Source organism: Budorcas taxicolor, chromosome 16 (genome assembly GCF_023091745.1).
Source record: "Budorcas taxicolor isolate Tak-1 chromosome 16, Takin1.1, whole genome shotgun sequence".
NCBI classification, from domain to species: Eukaryota; Metazoa; Chordata; class Mammalia; order Artiodactyla; family Bovidae; genus Budorcas; species Budorcas taxicolor.
The window spans coordinates 38,446,325-38,468,172 of NC_068925.1; the positions used below are offsets into that span (position 1 = coordinate 38,446,325).

The 21,848-nt window shown below is 35.0% G+C and overlaps 1 protein-coding gene across 1 annotated transcript in view; it reads right to left on the minus strand.

Annotated features, from left to right (window-relative positions):
- Positions 1–240: 240 nt before the first annotated feature.
- KIFAP3 (kinesin associated protein 3) overlaps positions 241–21,848 on the minus strand; it is a 146,623-nt gene continuing 125,015 nt past the window's right edge. The window contains exon 20 of the mRNA XM_052653813.1: positions 241–671. Within this exon, the coding sequence (XP_052509773.1) occupies positions 563–671 (109 nt within the window). The 3' untranslated portion in view covers positions 241–562. The remainder of the gene's footprint in view (positions 672–21,848) is intronic.

Consider the following 21,848-nt stretch of genomic DNA (forward strand, 5'->3'; position numbering starts at 1 on the left):
ACTTTGGGAAGCAACCTTTCAGGCACATGGCATGAAATAAAAAAGGTGATATTCTTTTTATAAATTTTAAAGGTAGCACTGTCACGTGAAATACTCAAGAGTTTACAAGGGGGAAAAAAGGGGCAGGAAAAAAATAAAATTTATATGCACTCTATATAAGCATGTAACTCCTAATGAAACTCATTAAATAGAAACACATGATTTTTGCCAATTCATTTGTACTTTATGCTTCTTTTTAATAGAAATTAAGTTAGTCAATTAATGTACATAATGCAGTGTTTGTTTTCCAGTCTAGGTGCTTTTCGGCATTCACTTTTGAGTCTCATGGTAAATGTTTCTCAGCATCGAGATGTGGTTTGATGAGTGAACAGGGTCAAGCATCAGCTGTACTTAACATAGGACAGAAGGGGTTCAAGTTAACCTGCAGCTAACAACAGGGAAAATTAAAAAGAGACACAGACCTGCAAATAGTATCAACATGCATTATTAGGCCAAGATTCAAAGTTAACCCAACCCACACAGCTGCCTTCTCAACTGAGAGCACACAAGGAGAGGGATGACTTTATCGAGATCCACAGCCATAGTAGTAAGGTTCATCAGGGCGCAATCCATAAGCTGTGGCAGGGCGTCCAAGAATGCCGACAGACTGGCCAAAGCCATCCACTCCAAGGCTAAGGAGAGAAAGAGGAATAGTCAGTTATATTCTTCATCCCAATGCAGGTCAAGTAAGAGGCCTGGAGATTTACACCTCCGAAATTCTCTCTAGCAGCAAAATAACTTACGTGGCTGGCTATTATTAACTTTTTTCTTTTTTAAATTAGTACAGCCATAAAAATATGTTTATTAATAACTATTTAATTCTAATAACATGTTAAAAATGTTGAAAATCTCTGTCACCAGGCATTATCAGGGCAAAGAGAAAGATCAGAAAAGTTTTAATAAATTACATTCACAGATGGCTTATATGCCAGAATATGAAAAGATTTTACATGTTAGCAATTATCAGTAATAGAATACATTGCTAGGAAATGATAAAATTAAAACTAGTAGAGTTTGCTATTTATAATAAGATCTCTATTCCATAAGACTAATCCACTATTAGTAAGGACATGCAATTGAGTTTTAGCAGTAATCTCTCACTCAGAGCCAAATCATACTACAAGACTATGACTAAAGAAGATAAGGAATTTTTAAAAATTTGGAAGTTAGCCAGATTTGATATGCAAATTCTTCTTCTGACTCTTCAATGCAAAAAAAAAAAGACTAAATAGTGCATGTTTTGAGTTATAGCAAGCTGATTATAACAGTAGATTGAAGTTACAAATGTAGATTGAAACACAGATAAACTATTACTTAAAAATTATTTTTTATCTAATAATAAATTTAGAAGAAAAAACTTTTAAAGAGTCAGAGAATTATTAAACACTTTAGCAAAATGACAAGAGACTTATTTTGCCAGGCAAATATGGCAGCTCTAACATGCTCATGCATAGCTCATGCAGTGAATGCTAGTGAGCTTATTTCCAATCAAAAGAAATTATTTATAATGCAGAAATGTAAGCTTTGAAAAATAAATATATTTAAATGATTTAAGATTGTTTGAGATTATGCTAAATGGAAAGACACTTTCCCCTTTATCAGCAAAACCTCAACGATTAAAAAATATATTCATATAGGCAGTAACTTCTCTTACAACATGAGATTAAGTTAAAACACTTTAGAAGTAACTATTAAAATGTTAAGGTTTTAAATAATTTGTGTGCATGTGTTGGATTAGGACTAAATACTAAAAATAAAGGGCATATGTTAATAATTTATGTGAATCTACCTTGCAGGGGAATGGGATTTCTGAAATACAAGGTTTACGTTAGAATCTGTAATGAAAGATCCTGGACAGATCAAACTTTTGGGCTCCTTCTACATAAAAAATCGTGTCTGTTATTTCTAAAAGCTGTTTGAAATTTTTAAGTCTGAATTTTATTTTGAAATGCCACAATGTAAGTATGCCCTTACCACTTTGGTCCCATGAAAAAAAAAGATTAAATTTTCTGATAAAGGGAAATTATTACCCTAGAGGTAGCTTTAAAGATGTTTTAGAAATTAATGGGAGTCTATGACTAGACACCTCTGTATCAGTTTAAAAACAGGAAAAGTTGGTCATTGAAAAATTTTCTCTTGAAGCACTAAGGCTAACAAATACTCATGTAACTAAACAACTCTCAATTATATAAAGGATGACTATATAGCCTGTGGATTTTAGCTCCTTTCCTTTTTCATCTTTCAGCTACTCCCTCCTTATATTTTAAAGCATCTCTTCTGAAGCTAAATAGCAGGAGACTTAGGTAAAACTCGATTTAATTTTGTCTTTATCAGTCTAGCAGCTGTGGTGAGACTACGTTCAAGAACTTGGAAACAAGAGGCATATGATTGATCAGTGAATATATATGTAAAAGTGCCTTCAAAACAGAACATCTCACAAGAGAACAATATGACCTCAATTCTATCTAAAACGTGATGACGATACTGAGAAGAGAGTCTGTCAGCCATGTTGGCACAGAATAAGCTCTTCAGAGGCAACGCTGTAGTAGAACCAACCCAAGCAACTCCTTGGGGTGACTTATAACATCATTAGGACTACATGACCACTTTCTCAGGCTTGTCCTCATTGAGGAAGGGGCCTTAACAAAGGTTCTGAGTCTGGGGTTATTATATATTCAAACTGCAAAACTATTTTTTATTTCTATGATTAATAAGCAAACGTCTAATTACTATTTCATCATATGACCTGCCAATAAGACATTAAGTTTATCTGATAGTTATACTTTCATTGTAAATTGACAAATGGATATTGTTTAATATGTCAGTCACATTTTTCGATAAGAATTATGTATCCCCATGTCAGTGAAAGTAAGACCAAACCTTGAACATCAGAGGTTGAATTTCCAAGCCTGCAGGTTTACTGTGATAAACTTCTATTTATGCACTCAACCCAGTGACAACATACAAGCTGATTTTTTTGAAGTTCCATAAATACCATTCGGGAAAATTTTTCAAATAAAAGAATTTGAAATCAACTCATAAAATGAGTTTTTCCGAAATTATCCATCATGTATCACAGATCAAATTGCTGTTTAAAGAATATTTGAAACATTGTAACCAGTTTGGGTGATACTCTCACATTAAGTCCTACATCCTTTTGTATTATGAAAGATCAATCATATCTCTACAATTAATACCTTCTAAATAAAACTCACTCTGAAATAGAATAGTTTGATTCTTTAGTCACTTATTTGGTTCTAATACAGTGGGGAAGTTAGACTTCTGGGGATGCTAAAACCTGGAGACAGATATTCTTTTGGGACATGTGGACACTTTATTTTCTCCCTTGGCTTAAAGATGTAGCCTTGATAATACTGAATCTGGTTCAAAACCAGGAGAGCCTAATGTAAGTTTTCTGAATAGAAGCAGATAGATTATATAAATTCTGCTGGAAAGGGATAGACACATGAAAATAAAAGGAAGTGTCACAGCAAAAACTGGCTTTTCATAATCCACTAAGACTTGACTTAAGCCACTTGCATGCCATCACCAGGGCCCTTGCGAACCAAGAGAAACTATTGTGATATGCCGTACCTGCTTTTGCCCTATGTGACCAACCTACTTCAGACAAGAGTTCGTGTATTTGGCTGTTTATATTGGAATTTAATCCAACACTTGCATGTGTGTTTCTGTACATAGGTATTCTCTTCCTGGTACTCCTAACCTATATAAAAAAGCTGTGTGTTCCTTTAGATTAGAATATGCCACTACTAGACCACATTTTCTTTACAAGACTAATTATGTGGCGTCATTTAACCTTTACCCTCAACATCCAGATATCATATTTTAGACCTCTCAATTAGAAAAATACCAAAATGCAAATATTGTTTCTTGAAAATATGTAATTCTAAAGAGAATGGCTACTGTTTGCTGTGGAAAGACACCTAGGAAAGGTAAGGCCCCCTCTAATCCATTTGCTATTAAGTTTCAAGTCCCAAGAACAATGATTTTGGGGTACTTAGAAAAATAGTAAGTTCTTCCTGAGTAAAAACATATATTTAAAGTTCACATTAAAACCACACCCTAGGTTTTATTTTTAAACAATCATTTAGAGATCTAATTAGCATTCAGCAAGCAAAAGACTAAATTTCCTGTAATATTTACAAGGCTTCAGAATAAATTTTCAACAGCATTCATTAGAATTCTAAACTTGAGATGATTCAGAGAGGGAGGGAAAAAAGAAATCCAGATATGATAAGTGATGCTTCACATGCAGCACATGACAAGGGGGATGGCAGCCAGCGGGGAGTCCTAGGCACTCCGAGGCGCTGCTGAGACTTCTGTGCCAGAGAAGATGGCATTCCTGTAGAAACAGAAAAATCACCTACCTCTGGGTGTTTGTGAGGCTTAATTAGTGCGTATTTGTAAAGCACTTTGAAATCCTTGGGTGAAAAGTGCTGCATAAGTGAAAAGTATTATCATTATTTTATTAATGTTAGATAAAAGCAATGCAAGTTTTTTCTTCTTTGAAATTTCCACATCAGCAAAACGAATGCAAAGCAAATAATGAATATGTTAGTGGATATTGCAGGAAAAAAAAGGATACACTCAAGTTCTCTTTTCATAGACGCATAGTATCTTTGACTTGCAAACATTCTTAGAAATAATCTATTCTACCCTTTCATTCACAACACCCTTGACAGGGTCTATACAGTTCTTGTCATAACACCTCCATCACACTACACTGTCAAGGCAGTTCGCCCCTTCTATAGACACATCAAACTTTAGAAAGTTCTTTATGACAGTGAGCTGAAATCTGGTTCTATCGGTCCTAGAATTACCTCCTCAAACCACACAAGAAGTCTAATTATTCTTTAATATGACTACTTCACAACTCTCATTTAATCAATCCTCATGACATGATCTCTAAAATCATTTGCTTTCTAAAGCATTTTGATTTTTTTTTTCAGTGTTTATCTTAAAGTAAGCTGAAAAGAAGGCAGTACTTATGTGGTCTGAAACCAGCATAGAACATAAAAATGAGATCCTGTTTCTGACTCTTTGCTAATATAGGCCCAAACTGTGTTGATCTTGAACAAAAATTTTAAGGTGTCATTACCACAATATGGCTTACATTGACTGTGTATGTTACAACTGTGTGTAATATACACATGGACACACATGAAATTGATAACTTAAAACTACCATGTTTAATTTCATGTTTTTAGCTTGGGTCTGTCTTTGGGGATTCTGTTCTCCCTATGCTAAAATCTTTTATGACAATATATTTACAAGTAGGAAAGTGATATATTAATTATCTATCTTTGTGATCCATAAGATAATACTGAAGGCTGGAATTCTTCTGGGATTGTCAAGTGAAAGGATTTAGCATTTTTTGGAGGAAACAGCTTCAGGATATTATAACACTGTATGAAATAATTTAGTAATAGTCTTCTAGAACACGTCATTCTTTTTATTAATTACTCCAGTATACTGAACATAGAACGAAAATCAGTATGTTTATCTTTCTAAGTAGACTGTAAATTTATCATCAGATAAATTTATAATTTCAGCTTAAGTATGATTTGTCATGGGAAGTTTATGTCTATATCCTTTGTACATCCATCCATTCAAATAGTACCTAAGTTTCTATAATGTGCTAAATATAGTGTTGAGAGTCAATGCTAAAAACAAAGGATGTGGTGCTTGGAAGGCAGTAAAATAAACAAGACATGGTCCCTGACCATGGATTGGCAGCAACTAACACGGAAACAAAATCTGAAAATATGTTGTGTTACCCTAGTACATTTATAAATTACTACAGAGGAGAATAGGATCAAATATTTAATATAATGTGAGAGTATACTAAAGGTTGTATAAATTGTTACAGGAGAATCTCAAGAACTAGAAAGCCTTTATAGAAAACACTTTACCTTTTAATGTATCTGTCACTTCCTGACATAGTAATTTGTTTTTGTCTTTATTTCCTATTAGAATGTAAGCACCAGGAATGGTAAGAACTATCTTATCCATTGCTCTCCCACTAGCATTTAATATTGTGTCTGACATGGAATGGATTTCAAAAAGCATTTGATTGCATGAATGGATGAATCTTAAAGGAAAAGCAGGATTTCACAAGTGGAAAGAGAGAATTCCTGGTAATGTGACAGCCTGAGCAAGAGAAAAGGCTGAAGGGCAAACAATTTGTTATGGTTAAAGTCTTAGGTTTGCAATGGAAGCAGTAGCAGGAGATAAAAGGTAGAAAGAGGGAATTTTAAGACTGGATTTTGAAAGTTCTTCATATGCCACGTGCGTGTGTTCATGCTAAGTCACTTCAGTTGTGTCTGACTCTTTGTGACCCTATGGATTATAGCCCGCCAGGTTCCTCTGTCCATGGGATTTTCCCAGCAAGAATACTAGAGTGGGTTGCCATGCTTTCTTCCAGGGGATCTTCCCAACTCAGGGACTGGACCTGCATCTCTTAATCTCCGTATTGGCAGGCGTGTTCTTTACCACCAGCACCACCTGTGAAGCCCTCATATGCCACACTAAGAATCAAATACTTCTGGAGAATTGTCAGTGGTTTTTAAGAAGGGAAACAATTTACTTCTGTGTTTTAGAAAGATAACTGGGGTGACAAGCAGTTGAGAAGCAACAGCACGGGAAACATTTAAGAGAATATTAAGGCTGTCTATATGTGAGGTACCGCAAGTCTGTAGAGGCAATGGCAGAACTAACTATGATCAGATACACTACATTTCATGACAAAAAGGTATCTTTTCCCTTTTGAAATGGATTTTTAAGCGATACCTTTACTATTTGTTAACTGAGAATGAAGAGAAAGAATTTCAAAAATGGCCAAAAGTTTGAAGCTATAGTTAACTGGAATGAAACATTTTCCCTTTAACATGGGAATATGTTCCATCAAATAACTAAGAGGCTGTAGTACTCCATGTATTAATAGAAGAAATCAGATTGTAGAAGCAGTTTGTCTTTTTATTGAATAGGTAGAGTTCGGTTATTCTGGCAGAGAGAAACATTTTTTTCTGGAAATTCATACACAGAGCAACAAGAGAGGTGTGGATTGAATGAGATAATGCCTATAAAACTATACCTAACACTTGCATTTGTTGTTGTTGTTGTTGCGTCGTTAAGCTGTGTTCAACTCTTGAGACCCAATAGACTGTAGCCTGCCAGGCTTCTCTGTCCATGGGAATTCTCAGGCAAGAATACTACTCCAGGGGATCTTCCCGACCCAGGTATCAAACTTGCGTCTCCTGTATTGGCAAGTGGATTCTTTACCACTGAGCCACCTTTGAATACAATACAAATGAGCCACATTTATATGCATTATAAATAATGATGCATTATTTAATCAAAATCTAAGTGTGTGCAATTTACAGACCTACCACTAGATGGAGAGCTTGCTTTATCACTGAGTACCACGAAAGCAAGCTTTATCAAATTTAAGCTTCTCAGCATATTTAACATTGACAGAATGTGGTTTCCATTGTTTTTTCATACAATTTATATCTTCAATTTATATATTTGATATAATTTAGTTAAGCAGTTGCGTTAAATAGGAATCTCTTATCATTCATTTACAAAAAGTTTTGTTAATGAGGCCTATGAAAAGAACAGAAGATGCTGATTGTCCTGGACACTGAAAAATGTACTGCCTTTATAATGTTAAAGTACTACTGTCCCACAGAGATGTTATGGGGAGGGAGGTGGGAGGGGGGTTCATGTTTGGGAACACATGTAAGAATTAAAGATTTTAAAATTAAAAAAAAATAATAATAATAAAAAAAAAAAAAATAAAGTACTACTGTCACAGGAAAGCTTCTAAAATTATCATTTAACTTGTCAATAACACTTTGTTTCTATAAGTGTATATACAGTAGACAGATCTTTTAGGTTGCTCAAAGGTGTTACTTTTTGCTTTTGGCTTGAGCCTTTGTATTCCTGAGAAAATGAGTAGAGTGAAGCAGTCTTTTAATGAGTTTCACCAATACGTATCATTTAGCTGACACTTCCCATTTAGTTTTCTTTTAATCTTTTATATGTATGATTGTCACTTTTTCCTTTATTCTGATCAAATTAAATGGCTAGAGAATCTTAAAAAATCATATTTTTCTTGAAATCAAACTAAGTAATATTTTCCTCAAAATTAAGGGTAAATGATAGTAGGAGTGGGAGGTTGTATTTAATGTATAAATTTGGAACTTACTAAAAATTTTTTTTGGAAAAGACACCTATCAGTTCTAAGGGGAAAATACCACCTCAGGGACAAATCCTTTCAATTTAGTTACTCTACTGAGATGCTACAGATAAAAACCAATTTGTACTAATGATAGAGAAAGCATGTGTAAAATAGTCATTGATTTATTTCAAATGGAAAGAAGTTCCATTTCATGGACACTCTTCTAATATCATTCAATTTACACTTATTATACATCTTAATATGTTATTTAACCCATCTACAAAGCCTAGTTTAATGATTGTATTTTTCATGTGGAGATATTACAGTTGGTACTTTTTTCATATTATATTATCTGGCCCTTTTTATTTTTAAAAAACTCTTACAATCTCATTTAGATTCTTATATTAACTCTAGTTCTTGGGTATCCTAGGTCTTTTGCCATTGCTTTGGACATTTCTTCATGACAGTCTCTTTCTTCATGAGCTTCATAATTTTTTATTGTGTTCAACTTTAGGTTTTTTTGTTGTTTCTTGCCTGTCTGCTAGCTGTTGAGCGGGGGAATACTTCTACTGAGAGGTTCCATATTTATCATACATCAAGGTCCTGGGATTTCACTGTCCTGAAACCATTTGAAAGATAATTTCTTGACTTGGGGTTTCCTGAACTAGATGTACAGTATAAATTCTGACCTCACATTTTTGCATGGAACAAGTGTATGATTCCTCTCCCTCATGAGGGACTATCTTCCCCATCTAAGACCCTATCTAGGGTCTGAGGGCAGAAGACCAGTTTTAGTTACTTTTCTGGGCTGGTGAATTAAAATCATCTAGTCCTCTTTTCAACCGAAGAGAAAAAGGCAGCTCTTTGAAGTTCCAGGCTCTATGTAGGGAATTTAAAATTCTGTTTTATCTTTCTATACCATGTAAGCTATACCTAGTTCAATATTCTTGTGGTAGTTATCTTTAGTGTGTGTGTCATGTAGGGTTATATTCTACCTTTTCTGTATCTATATAGGAAGGGGTACCCAAGTCAGGTCAGTTTACCATCTTGCTGGAGTCCCTTCTACTTTATTCTTATTAATCTGCTTTGTACATCAAAGGAAAGAAGGTATAAGTCCTATATTTCTGTGACTCAAAACTGGCTTTCTTGAACAGAACAATGACTTGAAAGAAATGGCTGGAGCTGACAGAAGATATTTTCTTTTCTCTTATCTGTACCAGTGTTGTAGCGTTCTAATAGGTGCCTCATAGAAGCTGTCAGATGTGACTGTGATGCTGGAGTTAATTCTTACTGAAACCTATAATGGTCTCAAAATTTCTAGAGCAATCTTTTAATGAAAGTATACCATCTTGTAATCTTTAACTTGAATTTCTTCAATTTAGTACAGGACTTCTTGAAATTAGCAGTTCTATAATATCAAGCAATGCCTCAGTTCACACTACCAAATGTTAAGGGAACTTGCTGAGCTGCTTAAGTAACCCCTAGGTCAATAAACTGAGTCATTAGCACCTCTTTTAAAGAATTGTTTATCTGTTACTGGTTCAACATTTATATAATGTGTCATAATACTTTGGTTTTTTAAGGTACAAAAATTACTGCTGTAGGCTTAAAGTAGAGAGTTTAAGTAGCGATGTTTTCACAGTGATAGTTTGACCATACTGTCTGGTACCGAGTGAGTTAAAGCCTGAACACCACAGCTAATTACTATATAATGCTAACCTTAGTTGCTGGTTCATTTTGAGACTCTTTAAAATATGAACTGTGTATTTTACCCCTATGCACTCTCTTAATGATTTGTTTTTTTAGACTGAAATCACTTCCAGCCATCAGTTAGGCTCTTGGTCTCTACATATGCACTTCTCTAAGCACAAATATTTCTTTTTCCTATTGGTCTGCCAGCTCTGTCAGAGCAAATTTCACTTTAAACTAAATGCTATGATACTTAAAACCTCTTGGATTACTCAGGCTGCTAGTGTGATCTATGACCTTCCAAGAATGACAGCTGAACTTTCCAATTTGCTTATACTGCTTGGGGAACTAAAAGCACATGCCAAGGAGAAAAATGTTTCTGATGTTGAACAGAGAGGAGAGTTCTTGTTGGAGGTGGGAGCAGGAGACTATTAAGTACTGAAAAATACTAATAAGAAATGAAAAGAAACTAAACACGCTGTAAAGTCTAAGAGCTCGAGCATAATTCAAAAGTTAATGCTGCCATTAAAAACTTTTTAGTCCAGTTAAAATATGAATAATGACCTTCAGTTACTGAAGTTTAAACACCAACCAGAATCTTAGGAAGATAATGCACTATCAAAATGAACAAGTTCAAGAGATGGAACCAAAATGATCACAAATACCATACCTAATGGGCTATATCAACTCCCCATCATTCTTTAAAAAATGCACAGAAACCTGACATCTAGATATAATCGAAGAGGTAAGGTAATATCTAAAATTCATGCTACCCCTACTGACATATCAGTCTCCTCTAAATTAAAAATTAATGCTATGCTTCTGGTAAAATCTGGTCTCCAAAGTCCTTAAATAAATTATTAATACAGTTTGGGAATATTTTAATATAGTTTTGAAACTTTTAACTTTTACTACCTTTCATAAGAGGTACACAAATGTTAGTTGTAAAAAAAACTTAAAAATCTTATCAAATATATGTTAATGTAAAGTTTCTAATTTATGCCCTACTCTATTTATTTATTTATTTGTCTCAGTAATTTTTAGGCTTCAGTTCAGTTCAGTTGCTCAGTCGTGTCCGACTCTTTGTGACCCCATGAATTGCAGCACACCAGGACTCCCTGTCCATCACCAACTCCCGGAGTTCATTCAGACTCATGTCCTTCGAGCCAGTGATGCCATCCAACCATCTCATCCTCTGTTGTCCTCTTTTCCTCCTGCGCCTAATCCCTCCCAGCATCAGAGTCTTTTCCAGTGAGTCAACTCTTCGCATGAGGTGGCCAAAGTACTGGCGCTTCAGCTTTAGCATCATTCCCTCCAAAGAACACCCAGGGCTGATCGCCTTCAGAATGGACTGGTTGAATCTCCCTGCAGTCCAAGGGACTCTCAGGAGTCTTCTCCAACACCACAGTTCAAAAGCATCAATTCTTCGGCGCTCAGCTTTCTTCACAGACTAACTCTCACACCCATACATGACTACTGGAAAAACCACAGCCTTGACTAGATGGACCTTTGCTGGCAAAGTAATGTCTCTGCTTTTCAATATGCTATCTAGGTTGGTCACAACTTTCCTTCCAAGGAGTAAGCGTCTTTTTATTTCATGGTTACAGTCACCATCTACAGTGATTTTAGAGCCCCCAAAAATAAAGTCTGACACTGTTTCTCCATCTATTTCCCACCAGATGCCATGATCTTCGTTTTCTGAATGTTGAGCTTTAAGCCAACTTTTTCAATCTCCTCTTTCACTTTCTTCAAGAGGCTTTTGTGTTCCTCTTCACTTTCTGCCATAAGGGTGGTATCATCTGCATATCTGAGGTTACTGATAATTCTCCCGGCAATCTCGATGCCAGCTTGTGCTTCTTCCAGCCCAGCATTTCCCATGATGTACTCTGCATGTAAGTTAAATAAGCAGGGTGACAATATACAGCCTTGACGTACTCCTTTTCCTATTTGGAACCAGTCTGTTGTTCCATGTCCAGTTCTAACTGTTGCTTCCTGACCTGCATATAGGTTTCTTCAGAGGCAGGTCAGGTGCTCTGGTATTCCCATCTCCTTCAAAATTTTCCACAGTTTATTGTGATCCACACAGTCAAAGGCTTTGGCATAGTCAATAAAGCAGAAATAGATGTTTTTCTGGAACTCTCTTGCTTTTTTGATGATCCAGCGGATGTTGGCAATTTGATCTCTGCTTCCTCTGCCTTTTCTAAAACCAGCCTGAACATCTGGAAGTTCACGGTTCACATATTGCTGAAGCCTGGCTTGGAGATTTTTGAGCATTACTTTACTAGTGTGTGAGATGAGTGCAATTGTGCGGTAGTTTGAGCATTCTTTGGCATTGCCTTTCTTTGGGATTGGAATGAAAACTGCCCTTTTCCAGTCCTGTGGCCACTGCTGAGTTTTCCAAATTTGCTGGCATATTGAGTGCAGCACTTTCACAGCATCATCTTTCAGGATTTGAAATAGCTCAACTGGAATTCCATCACCTCCACTAGCTTTGTTCATAGTGATGCTTTCTAAGGCCCACTTGACTTCACATTCCAGGATGTCTGGCTCTAGGTGAGTGATCATACCATCGCGATTATCTTGGTCGTGAAGATCTTTTTTGTACAGTTCTTCTGTGTATTCTTGCCACCTCTTCTTAATATCTGCTTCTGTTAGGTCCATACCATATCTGTCCTTTATCAAGCCCATCTTTGCATGAAATGTTCCCTTGGTATCTCTAATTTTCTTGAAGAGATCTCTAGTCTTTCCCATTCTGTTGTTTTCCTCTATTTCTTTGCATTTTTAGGCTTAGCAGCCTTCAAATTACCTTTGGCTAATAAAAATCAAGTGGTGATTGATAAAGACCTTTTTTCATAGCTAAATCAAACTAAGTAATATTTTTATAAAATTGAGGGCACAAATATGGATACTAGAAACTATATTTAAACAAATTAAAAGTACATGTTTTTAACTTGATTCTAAATGAGTTTATAATATCAAATATACAATGAGTATTTCCTTACATTATTATGACATTCTGTTTTTTAATAAGATTGACTTATTCTTTAAATCTATAGTGCTTTACAATTTTCAAACTTCATACACATGATTTCCCATGATCCAATAAAAACACCTTTGCCCCCACCCACATCTTGCCTCTCCCCTCCCCCTTCCCTCTGGTAACCACTAGTCTGTTCTCTATATCTGTGAGTCTGCGTTTTTGTTTTATTCACTAGTTTGCTGTATATTTTAGATTCTACATAGAAGTGACATCATACAGTATTTACTTTTTTCTTTGACTTATTTCACTTAGCATAATTAAAACATATATTGGGCAGTGATATACAGGTATTTTCAGCCAATAACTCAGTAGTTTCAGTAATCAATACAGGTCAGATAAATATTCAATAGTTATTTAGTGCCTTCTAGAGCACTTAGGATCTCAGAACATTACATAATATACCACTACTGCATTTAGCACTAGAAGAACAGGTACTAAAGTAAATCTCTACTCAAATTTATAAACTCTCTTGGTTCCCGAGAATGCATTCATTATATTATAGGTCTGTACAAAAGAAGGTAAATTCATTTTCTACTTGTGTCTAAGGCTAATTTTCGGTTGTCAAGATACAACCTGATTGAAACCATCCTGGTCAACCAGGTTGCAGTCTTGTGATGATGAAACAAGGTATTTCTAATATTTTCTTCATAAGATGGGGCTAAGCACCTTTTGCAAGAACTGACAAGCAAATTCAGTGCAGACTGGAATGCAGAAGTATACGATTCTAAAGATTACTTTTCTGACTTGTGTCCCCTTACTGTATTTTAAATTGAAGTTATTATTTTCAAAGCAACATAAGGAAACACAGTTTTTTTCTTTAATCACTGATGTAAATGGCTTTTTTTCCCCTGTGATTATGTTTACAAATTCAGCAAAACAAACTTAAGTATGAGCTTATCAACAACTCCTGCATTTTATTAAAGTTAGTGGGGTGTGATGACCTCAAAACGAGAATATCTGGATATGATTTATGTCTCTACTGATATAACTTGTTTCGGTCTGTATCTCTAACTTTCTTTGTCACGACTTTTTTGTGTGTGTGGTAAAATAAGAATAATGGCTATCCCTTTAAACATCTCTCTGCCTTGAGATTATTGTATTTCCAAGTCTCTTACAAGAACAGTACAAAGACTCTTATAGCATGTATTTGGTGTTGTTATTGTTATGACATATGAAAATGATAGAACTTTCCCCTAAAAATACTTAAGAAATTCTGGCTCCTGCCATATAATCCAGACTGTTAAGAGATACTCTATCATACTTGGCATGCTTCTTACACATGCTTTCTGTTTGCCTTTTCAGAGCTCTTACATAATTCATAAAGATTTATGCCAACACATAGGCAACTAATTGTTGTTGCACTAAAATAATGCCATGGCCAATCATATCTTTCTTTACCATAGTGAGACTGGACTGCTTATCTAAATAAAATTATTCAATCAAAATCCTTCAGATGCTATGTCAAGATTGATGCAAATGATACAGCACCTTTAGGGATGAATAATATGGGGAAAGTCTCTTTACATGCTTTTTCAATATTATAAAAATATTCTGGGAGTTTATTTTGAAAGTAGTAAATCAAGGATAAAGTTTTTAGTTATTCCACACAAATCATCACTTCCCACATTGCATAAGTTCCTGTACTTAGGTTTACTGCTACAGTGCTGGCTTTTCTTTGAAAAGGGCACAGGGTTATAAAAGTGTTTAGGGTGGGTATTTTCATTCTGTGATGTTTGCTGTCTTGGGATCGTGCCAACCTGACAATATGGGATATATAAGCAAAGCTGGGCAACTATGAGGAGAATTCTTCAGAGAGATGGAAATGTACCATACATTTCTGAGATCACAGGCAGTACAGGGTTTTAAGTAGTATTTCCAACAGGCACACAGGTATATTAGTTATTTCAAGTATAAAGGACAAGGAAAGATTAAAAATTGATTTAAAATGATGATGGTGCCCACCTGCTGATGGAAAATACTATTTCCTTGCCCCAGATTTTAGAAGAAAAAGGCAAGATGCAACTGTAGGATATTGACATAGTTTCTGCTTTCCCTTAGTATATACAGGGAATGAGTTGAGCTATAATCACCCAATATTTATAAAGCCCTTAAAATCCAGAAATCTTTAAAAAATAAAACATTTTGAGACTTTTAAGAATTCCTGCCTTTTACTACCTCAAAAGAGATCTCAGCATGGAGTTTAAGCACCCAAGTGAATACAGCTTTATGGGGTTTCTTGTATCAGTTTAAGTTACAGTTGTAATTTAAAAATTTACTTGCCTAACTATGATCATAGAAGCCTCCTCCCATCCTTTCACATTTGAGGGGCTCTAAATCAGCCACTTGAAATTGTCCACACAAATCTGGATCCCTTTTTAAGACTGCTTTGCCTGTTAAGTTCTGACAGGCCAATAAAGAGGTGGTTTGTTTTGGGCTGGAAAAACCTGAAATGGAAAGAATTTCTGAAAAAGTGGGATGTATCAACTTTAGATAAAGCTAAACATAAAAGACTGGCTTAAAAATATATTAAAGTATGTTATATTATTTGATACAGAATGCAGACTTATGTCCACAAATGAGATGATATTCAGAAAATCATTAACTATGCTCCTCTCTATACATCTATTCCAAAGACTATTTAAAACCTTTAATTTTGACTATAGGCACAAGAAAGTATTTGTTGGTTATGCCTCTCTAGTCTGAAATATGTAGCTTTTATGTAAAAACCAACATAGACATACATAGATTTTTATGTTCACCAATAATTAACTTTAATGATAAAAGTATAAAGTTTAGAAAAATACTAATCATTCTTTTCAAATACAAAAACAAAGCATCATTTGAAAATAGATTCTATAGCAGAGTGTCACATTTGTCTCTCCAAAGTAGATCTGAGTTATATTTAGTTGGCAGAGCCACTGAATACTTAATGAGATTACGAAGTGATTTGGACTACCACTGAAAAACTTCATATTGGCCTAAAATTCCTACAAGTAAATGAAGGGGGTGACAGAGGATGAGATGGCTGGATGGCATCACTGACTCAATGGACATGAGTTTGAGCAGACTCTGAGAGCTAGTGAAGGACAGGGAAACCTGGTGTGCTGTAGTACATGGGTTCGCAGAATTGGACATGACTTAGAGACTGAACAACAATAAAACCTACAGGATTATAGCTCATAACCCTCAATGGAGGCTTACTGCCTTTTTTTAAGAATGAGAAAATCTAATGCATTTTAACAAATCTAAAACTCTTTCACTTAAAATTTTTCAGAATTCATCAACAGCTATGATATCAGCATTAAAAAAAGTTCAAAGGCTAAACTGTTTTATCTCTCATTTCCTTGGGAATATCTACCTACTTATACCTACCTCCTTCCTTCCCTATCTACCTTACTATGTAAAATGAAAGCTTTCTACTGAGTAAACCTTTGCTCATGAGATGGGAGACATCAGAAAGTAACATTTACATCAAGCTCTTTGACACAATGTCTCTTCAAATCTCACTATTCAAATTATGTTTTGTAGGACACTGACATGTTTCTTTTTCTTCCAAGGAGTAAGCGTCTTTTAATTTCATGGCTCCAATCACCATCTGCAGTGATTTTGGAGCCAAAAAAATAAAGTCTGACACTGTTTCCCCATCTATTTCCCATGAAGTGATGGGACCAGATGCCATGATCTTCGTTTTCTGAATGTTGAGCTTGAAGCCAACTTTTTCAATCTCCTCTTTCACTTTCATCAAGAGGTTTTTGAGTTTCTCTTTACTTTCTGCCATAAGGGTGGTATCATCTGCATATCTGAGGTTATTGATAATTCTCCCGGCAATCTTGATGCCAGCTTGCGCTTCTTCCAGTCCAGCATTTCTCATGATGTACTCTGCATAGAGGTTAAATAAGCAGGGTGACAATATACAGCCTTGACGTACTCCTTTTCCTATTTGGAATCAGTCTGTTGTTCCATGTCCAGTTCTAACTGTTGCTTCCTGACCTGCATATAGGTTTCTCCAGAGGCAGGTCAGGTGCTCTGGTATTCCCATCTCTTTCAGAATTTTCCACAGTTTATTGTGATCCACACAGTCAAAGGCTTTGGCATAGTCAATAAAGCAGAAATAGATGTTTTTCTGGAACTCTCTTGCTTTTTTGATGATCCAGCGGATGTTGGCAATTTGATCTCTGCTTCCTCTGCCTTTTCTAAAACCAGCTTGAACATCTGGAAGTTCACGGTTCACATATTGCTGAAGCCTGGCTTGGGGAATTTTGAGTATTACTTTACTAGTGTGTGAGATGAGTGCAATTGTGTGGTAGTTTGAGCATTCTTTGGAAGAAAAGTTATGACCAACCTAGAGAGCATATTCAAAAGCAGAGACATTACTTTGCCAACAAAGGTCTGTCTAGTCAAGGCTATGGTTTTTTCTGTGGTCATGTATGGATGTGAGAGTTGGACTGTGAAGAAAGCTGAGTGCCGAAGAATTGATTCTTTTGAAATGTGGTGTTGGAGAAGACTCTTGAGAGTCCCTTGGACTGTAAGGAGACCCAACCAGTCCATTCTGAAGGAGATCAACCCTGGGATTTCTTTGGAAGGAATGATGCTAAAGCTGAAACTCCAGTACTTTGGCCACCTCATGCGTAAGAGTTGACTCATTGGAAAAGACTTTGACGCTGGGAGGGATTGGGCGCAGGAGGAAAAGAGGATGACCGAGGGTGAGATGGCTGGATGGCATCACCAACTCGATGGACGTGAGTTTGAGTGAACTCCGGGAGTTGGTGATGGACACGGAGGCCTGGCGTGCTGCGATTCCTGGGGTTGCAAATGTTCGGACATGACTGAGCGACTGAACTAACTGACTGACATGTTTCTAAAGAGGCATTCTACTACATAGGTACAAAAAGCTGTTGTCTGAATCAGTCCCTCCAAAGTGCTTATTGTTATAATGAAGTAACTGAATTCTAGTGAATCACCAGAGCATTAAGGAGCAGTATTATTAAACAGCCTATGTAAAACTCAGGAGGTTGTATTTTAATAATAATGTGATTCTTTGCCAAATATTGCACTGCTTAGTTTAAAATGCAAAAATATTAACCTGTTTACTTATTTGTCTAAGAGAATTCATCACAATATCTTTAAAAATTATTTTTATTTTTTCTGGTTTTGAAATATTATTGACATATAATATTGTCATTAGATTATCTTTTTTCTTCTGGAAAAAATGTTAAAGGTATAATCTTTTGTAACAGAAGTTAAGTTAACAAATAGCATGCTCTTAAAAAAGTATCTAAGATATTATGGCATTCTTCTCTAATGATTAATTGGTGTTGTCTAAAGATTAAGGACAAGTAAAAAATGTTTAAGACATTTATGTCAGTGGGACACACACACATTTAATCAAGGTGTGAGAACAATATAAAAGTTGGCAGGAACATGTAGAAGACCACTGATAACATAAAAACTGACACTGTACTTAGTATTAATTATTAAATTATTTTTCTAAGCCTGATAATACTATTACCTTTAAAAATCTTTTTAAAGAGTGAAATAAAGAATAATAAATATGATATTTTAAGTCATTTCAAAAAGCTATATTTTAACCCTGAACTATATATATCCTTCTCAATGGGAAAAGGATTATTTCTTATTGATTTTTATCCTTTGAGCCCATCCAAGTGTTTCTAAATTAAAAAGGTTACTGAATAAAATAAATTTTAAATGTTAAAAATAAAACATTAAATATATATTCTTACTTCAATTGTATTTTTATTTAATACTCTATAAAGTTATCTTCATTCATCATCACAGAAACTTTAAGTAAAAATTAAAAGTATCTTTTGGAAATAAAATAATCTCCAATAGTATATAATCTGTACTTCTGATAAACTGATTATCAACAGGTCAACTAGTTAAGACCCAATAATAAAGTAACAAGATCAAAAAACCTTTTATTAATTTTAAATATGTGGTAAAATTTGTTTCTACAAAATACAGGCTATGTGACAGTGAAAACTAATATAAAACTTGTAATATTGGGACATTACAAGTTTCTTTTGACAATAATTTTTTTAAAGCAAGAGAAAGCTTACACTTGGTATAGATGGTACTTTTCAGTATAGGTATATTCAACTGGATATGTGGTAGTGTAACACATGTGCACTAGGATTTTCTTAATCATAACAATCGAGGCAATCACCTTTATGTATACAAATTACTGCAATTAAAAAGGCAGTTTTTTATGTTATGTAGGTTACTAAAAATTTTCCTATTTAGCTTAGGCTCCTACCAACAACTTTATATTACAAGTACATAATACTATATATACATCTTGATTATATATTTAATAAATACTACACATTGTGTATTTGAAATGATCTGATTTACATTTTAAAAAGATCACAATGGTTAGTCTGGGAAAAAAATGGATTGCAAGAGAAGGTAAATATGGAAGCAGGGAGGTCAGGAGGCTATTCTGAATGGTTCAGGTGACAGATGATGGTGGCGTGGACTAGGGTACTAACGGTGGATATGGAAAGAAAAGGCCAAGTTTGAGACAGTCTAGTAATGAAAACAACAGGACTTGCAGATGATTTGCACTGGAGATAGTGGTAATAGTGAAGAAAAGGGAGGAACCAGGGGAAACTCCAAAGTTTATGGTTTGAACTTCGGTTGATGGTGACATTTGCTTAAGTGGAAGATTAGAGCAGGCACCTGTTTGCATGTGGGAAACCAAAAGTTAAGTCTCATGATTTTACTAAACATTCAATTGGGTATGTTAAATACAAGAATAAAGCTGGTGCTCAGAGGAGAGGTATCAGATAAAAATACAAGCCTTTAGATAGTATTAACATTTAATGACATGGGATCTGGATGAAATCCTCTATCTAGGTCATGGGTGGTTAGAGAAGAGGGCTCCTCAAAATGATAGGGATAGAGAACAGGGTTGAAGTTCTACAGTAACCAGCATTTAATGGTGAAAAGGAAGTGGCATATCCAGCAGAGAACACTGGGAAGGAATGGGGAAGATCCTAGGAGGAAAGTTAAATGGGATGCTTTGAAAGTTGAAAAAGGGCCAGTTTCAAAGAGCAGGGCCTGGACATGTGTGTCAAACACCGCTGAGAGTTAAAGACGAGAAAGGTCCATGGATTTGGCAATTTGAAACTTACGAGTGTTCTGGACAAAACTGGAGAAACAGAAGAGTGAATGAGAGTCTTTTGAGATGTACTGTATGAAGAGAAATGAGAAATGGGTAGAGGCTGGAATGTGATGTTGGAGCAAAGAGTTTAACTTTGGAGATTCCACACTGAGTTTATATGCAGACAGGAATGATTTGGTAGAAGGGAGAAGAAGGATGACGTGAAAGAAGACCTCAGGAAGGCAAGAAGGGATGGGGTTCCAAGTGAAATGAATCAACTGCACTTGAAGGAAAAGGCACTTTCTTTACTGTAATAGAAGGAAGAGAGTGATGTGGAGTAAAAGTAAGAATAGACACCTGGAGGTAAGGAGATAACCTTGGGCAAGCTGCTTAACTCAATAAGCTTTGGTTTCCCTAATGTCTCCTTCTCTGAGTTGTTGTGAAGATCAAATTAGAGAAGGGATATAACAATAGCAATTAGCATACTATCTGGCACTCAGTAAATAAATTTCAATAAATGCCACATTATCATTAATCAGCATATCTCAAATTATAGACAGATTTGAAACAACTTTAGAGAATAACATTTTAAATAATACAATTAGAATAAAGACTAAGTCTGTATGGCATTGAAGCCTGCATGTTTCTGTTCCATTCTAGCAATTTCATTTAAAATTGGACTGGATGGTTTACGTTATAGAAATGAACTTTTTGGAGCAGTTTCACTCATTTAAGATTTTTCTTTCACTTTTTAAAGACTAACAAAAACTTAAAAAAATTGTTTTGTGCAGGAATTTTCTGTGAACTTTCATGTCCAGAATTTTGAATGGGTTATGGACTGTCTGATGCAGATTTAAAAGTAGTAGAAAAACAAAGAAGTAAACTACTTAACAGCCCCCAATACCCTCAAATACAGAGTCTAAAAATTCTGCTTTAGTTTCCATCATTTTTTTCCCACATGCAAACTTTCATGTTATAGTCTAACTACACGTAGATAGGCTTATTTGGAAACACTAATTCTAAAAGCACAAGCTACAGTTTTAAAGTTCAACATTTCTACATTATATCAAATATCTTCTGAAAAGACAAGGGTAGTGCTATACATCCCTTTCTCTTCAAATTTTCATGCCATTCTTTTTTCTTACCCTTCTCCTCTTACTGGGGTAACTAACAGGCACTTTATCCAAAGTGGGTCCTCTGTTTTATCAGAAGATCTGACTCTACTTCCCCAATTTAGAATCTTATTCTGTGCTTCAACATAGTTTTCAGTTGTTTTTAATGACAGTTATATAAATCAATGAACTGGTATTACACACTGCTGATGAAAATAGAAATAATTTATTTTGTGAAAACAAACGGCTACAACAGAAACTGACTTCACTGGTGAGAAACCAGAAGCAGATTTCTTTTACATATTTTATATTTCATATTTATGTATAATGTGATCTATGTAAACATACAATATTAATAAAATATATTTATCAATGCCCATCATCTAAATTGGCATTCTAAAAGTGAATTTCTTGACAGAGATAAGTTCCAGCTACCAACCAGAAAATAAGTCAGTAATAAAGATAATAGGTTTAAGTGAAAAATAAACTTAGTAACATATATTAACTGAATCAAATGATTAATGCTTCAACTGGGGGGGTTTCATTGTAGCAAAAAATAAATGTGACTTTATTGTACTTCACTATGAAGATGTATATGTTTAACAATGTATAAGATTCAGCTTGCTTAAATGTGATTTTGAA